Genomic DNA, 3,791 nt, shown 5'->3' with positions numbered 1-3,791 from the left:
ACCTGTCCCTGTCTGTTGTTGCTTAGAGTCCCTGTCTGTTGTTGCTTAGAGTACCTGTCCCTGTCTGTTGTTGCTTAGAGTACCTGTCCCTGTCTGTTGTTGCTTAGAGTACCTGTCCCTGTCTGTTAATTAGAGTACCTGTCCCTGTCTGTTGCTTAGAGTACCTGTCCCTGTCTGTTGCTTAGAGTACCTGTCCCTGTCTGTTGTTGCTTAGAGTACCTGTCCCTGTCTGTTAATTAGAGTACCTGTCCCTGTCTGTTGCCTAGAGTACCTGTCCCTGTCTGTTAATTAGAGTACCTGTTAATTGTACCTGTCTGTTGTTGCTTAGAGTACCTGTCCCTGTCTGTTAATTAGAGTACCTGTCCCTGTCTGTTGCCTAGAGTACCTGTCCCTGTCTGTTGCCTAGAGTACCTGTCCCTGTCTGTGTCTCAGTCCTCTCTCCAGCGAGGCCAGTCTTCCCTCCATCCTCTTGTTCTTCTTCTGTAGTTTACTGCTCCGGTCTTTCAGGATGTCCAGCTCCTGTTGTTTTGGGGTAAGATTTTTACGTTTCCCCCACAAAAACAAAACAGGACAGAAACAAGATAAAACAATGACAGAGCCCAAACTAAAAGGAAATATAAGCAAACAATCATTTTAACGTAAGAATATAACATAAATATACATACATATTTATATATTTTAATATAAAAAATAACATAATATATAACATACATGTAAATATAACAATATATTACAATAATAATAATATAACTAAAATGATATAAACAGTAACCTGTATGGTGGTGTCTCTGAGTTGCGTTAGTTCCTGGGTGAGGTTTCTGTGTTGGTCAGACAGGGTCTGAACTCTGACCTCTAGGGGGGTCGACACATTAGACACATGGTTCAGAAGGTCTAACCGGCTCAGGGTCTGTTCCTGGAATCGACGGAACTGAGAAACAAACACACAACCAATCATCTCCAGTTCTTACACACCCACTATATTTACAGCACTACATGGAAACCCATTCAAATGAGGGGATTCGGCTACTTCAGCTTCACCCGTTGCTGACAGGTGTATAAAATTGAGCACTCACGCCATGCAATCTCCATAGACAAACACTGACAGTAGAATGACCTAACTGAAGATCTCAGTGACTTTCAACGTGGCACCGTCATAGGATGCAACTTTTCCAGCAAGTCAGTTCATCAAATGTCTTCCTTGCTAGAGCTGCCCCGGTCAACTGTAAGTGCTGTTATTGTGAAGTGGAAACAGCTAGGAGCAACAACGGCTCAGCCGCGAAGAAGCAGACCACACAAGTTCACAGAACAGGACCGCTGAGTGGTGAAGAGCGGAAAAATAGTTTGTCATTGGTTGCCCGAGTTCCAAACTACCTCTGGAAGCAACATCGGCACAAGAACTGTTCGTCGGGAGCTTCATAAAATGGGTTTCCATGGCAGAGCAGCCGCACACAAGCCTAAGATCACCATGCGCAATGCCAAGCGTCGGCCGGAGTGGTGTGAAGCTCGCCGCCTCTGGACTCTGGAGCAGTGGAAACTTTTTTTCTGAAGTGATGAATCACGCTGCACCATCTGTCAGTCCGACGGACGGAGAATCTGGGTTTGGCGAATGCCAGGAGAACTCTACCTGCCCCAATGCATAGTGCCAACTGTAAAGTTTGGTGGAGGAGGAATAATGGTCTGGGGCTGTTTTTCATGGTTCGGGCTAAAACCCCTAGTTCTAGTGAAGGGAAATCTTAACGTTACAGCATAAAATTATATTCTAGACGATTCTGTGCTTCCAACTTTGTGGCAACAGTTTGGGGAAGGCCCTTTCCTGTTTCAGCATGATAATGCCCCGTGCACAAAGCCAGGTCCATACAGAAATGGTTTGTTGAGATCGCTGCGGAAGAACATGACTGGCCTGCACAGAGCCCTGACCTCAACTCCATCGAACACCTCTGGGACTGTGAATTGGAACAGAAATGTTCCAACATCGACTGTGTTATAGCCAGACCAACATCAGTGCCTTCCCCGACCAAGTCCCATCGGCCTTCCCAGAAATGTTCCAGCATCTTAGTGGAAAACAACAATGTTCAACCAGAAGCCTTCCCAGAAGGAGGAAGTTGTTATAGCAGCAAAGCTGGGACCAGCTCCATAGTTATGCCTGTGATTTTGGAATGAGATGTTGGACGAAGGTGTCCACATACTTTTGGAAAGTGTATCCCACTTATGGATAAAAACGTTCTAATTTTTATTTTCTTGTAATAAAACAATAACATATCCAAGGGAGACACACACACAGACACGCACAGACACACACATGAACAGACTTATACACAAACACAGTCACACAGACACACACACAGATGCCACATCTCACACAGACACACACATACAGACACATGAACAGACTTATAGCACACAAGCTGGGACAGCTCCACAGACACACACACAGATACACTCACACAGACACACACACAGATACACTCACACAGACACACACACACAGACACACGTTCACACAGACACACACACACAATACACATACACACACACAACACACACAGACACACACACACACACAGACAGACACACACACACAGATACACTCACACAGACACACACACACAAACACACTCACACAGACACACACACACAGATACACTCACACAGACACACACACACAGATACACTCACACAGACACACACACAGATACACTCACACAGACACACACACACAAACACACTCACACAGACACACACACACAGACACACTCACACACACAGACACACACACACAGACACACACACACAAACACACACACAGATACACTCACACAGACACACACACACAGATACACTCACACAGACACACACACACAGATACACTCACACAGACACACACAAACACACTCACACAGACACACACAAACACATCACACTCACACAGACACACACAGACACACACAGACTCCCACAGACACACACACACAATACACTCACACAGACACACACACAAACACACTCACACACACACACACACACAAACACTCACACAGACACACACCACACAGACACACACACACAAAACACACTCACACAAACACACTCACACAGACACACACACACAGACACTCACACAGACACACACACACAGATACACTCACACAGACACACAAACACACTCACACAGACACACAGACACACTCACACAGACGCACACAGACACACACACAGACACACTCAAACCACACACACAGACACACACAGAACCGCCACACACCGACCTGATCGTCCAGTCGTCTGAGTCTCTGGTAGATGGGCTTCCTGAGCTCAGCAGTCCCCTGTCCCCTACAGGCCTGAAGCTGGAGGACAACCAGGAGGGCAGGGCCAGGGCCCTCGATCCGCTCTGAGGCTGGTCATAGTGCAGTGTGGCTGGGTTAGCAGGGCCGGGTCTGGGTGTCTAGAGGTGCGGAGGTTGTTAAACTCTGAGAACTACCGAGGATAACTAATAGAGGTGAAGGAGGAGAAGAGGGATGGGACAGTGCAGGGATGGGAAGCCCCCTAACACACACACACACATCCTGTTTTTTTCCCACAATGCATCACTGGCAGGGAAGCAGAGGCAGAACATGATGAGTTTACCAGACAGCCACACACACATGCACACACACACACATAATACACATGTGAACACAAACACACGCATGAACACACACACCATTAACAAATAGGTGAAATAATATAAATTATATTTACAAATCTAGGTCAGAACACACTTTTGCATGTAGTCAATTGGCTGGAATATAATA

The 3,791-nt window shown here is 46.3% G+C and overlaps 1 protein-coding gene across 1 annotated transcript in view; it reads right to left on the bottom strand.

Moving 5' to 3' along the window:
- Window positions 1-3,442, bottom strand: part of LOC124028874 (trichohyalin-like) — a gene marked incomplete at its 5' end in the record, with an annotated part of 16,321 nt that extends 12,879 nt beyond the window's left edge. Inside the window, 3 exons of the mRNA XM_046340788.1 lie at window positions 412-519; window positions 773-928; window positions 3,263-3,442. Of these exons, the coding sequence (XP_046196744.1) occupies window positions 412-519; window positions 773-928; window positions 3,263-3,442 (444 nt within the window). The remainder of the gene's footprint in view (window positions 1-411; window positions 520-772; window positions 929-3,262) is intronic.
- Window positions 3,443-3,791: the final 349 nt, after the last annotated feature.

The sequence above is a fragment of the Oncorhynchus gorbuscha genome, unplaced genomic scaffold (genome assembly GCF_021184085.1).
Source record: "Oncorhynchus gorbuscha isolate QuinsamMale2020 ecotype Even-year unplaced genomic scaffold, OgorEven_v1.0 Un_scaffold_4938, whole genome shotgun sequence".
Classification (NCBI taxonomy): domain Eukaryota; kingdom Metazoa; phylum Chordata; class Actinopteri; order Salmoniformes; family Salmonidae; genus Oncorhynchus; species Oncorhynchus gorbuscha.
The sequence above is the reverse complement of the archived record's forward strand: the minus strand, read 5'-3'. Positions and strand labels throughout refer to the sequence as shown.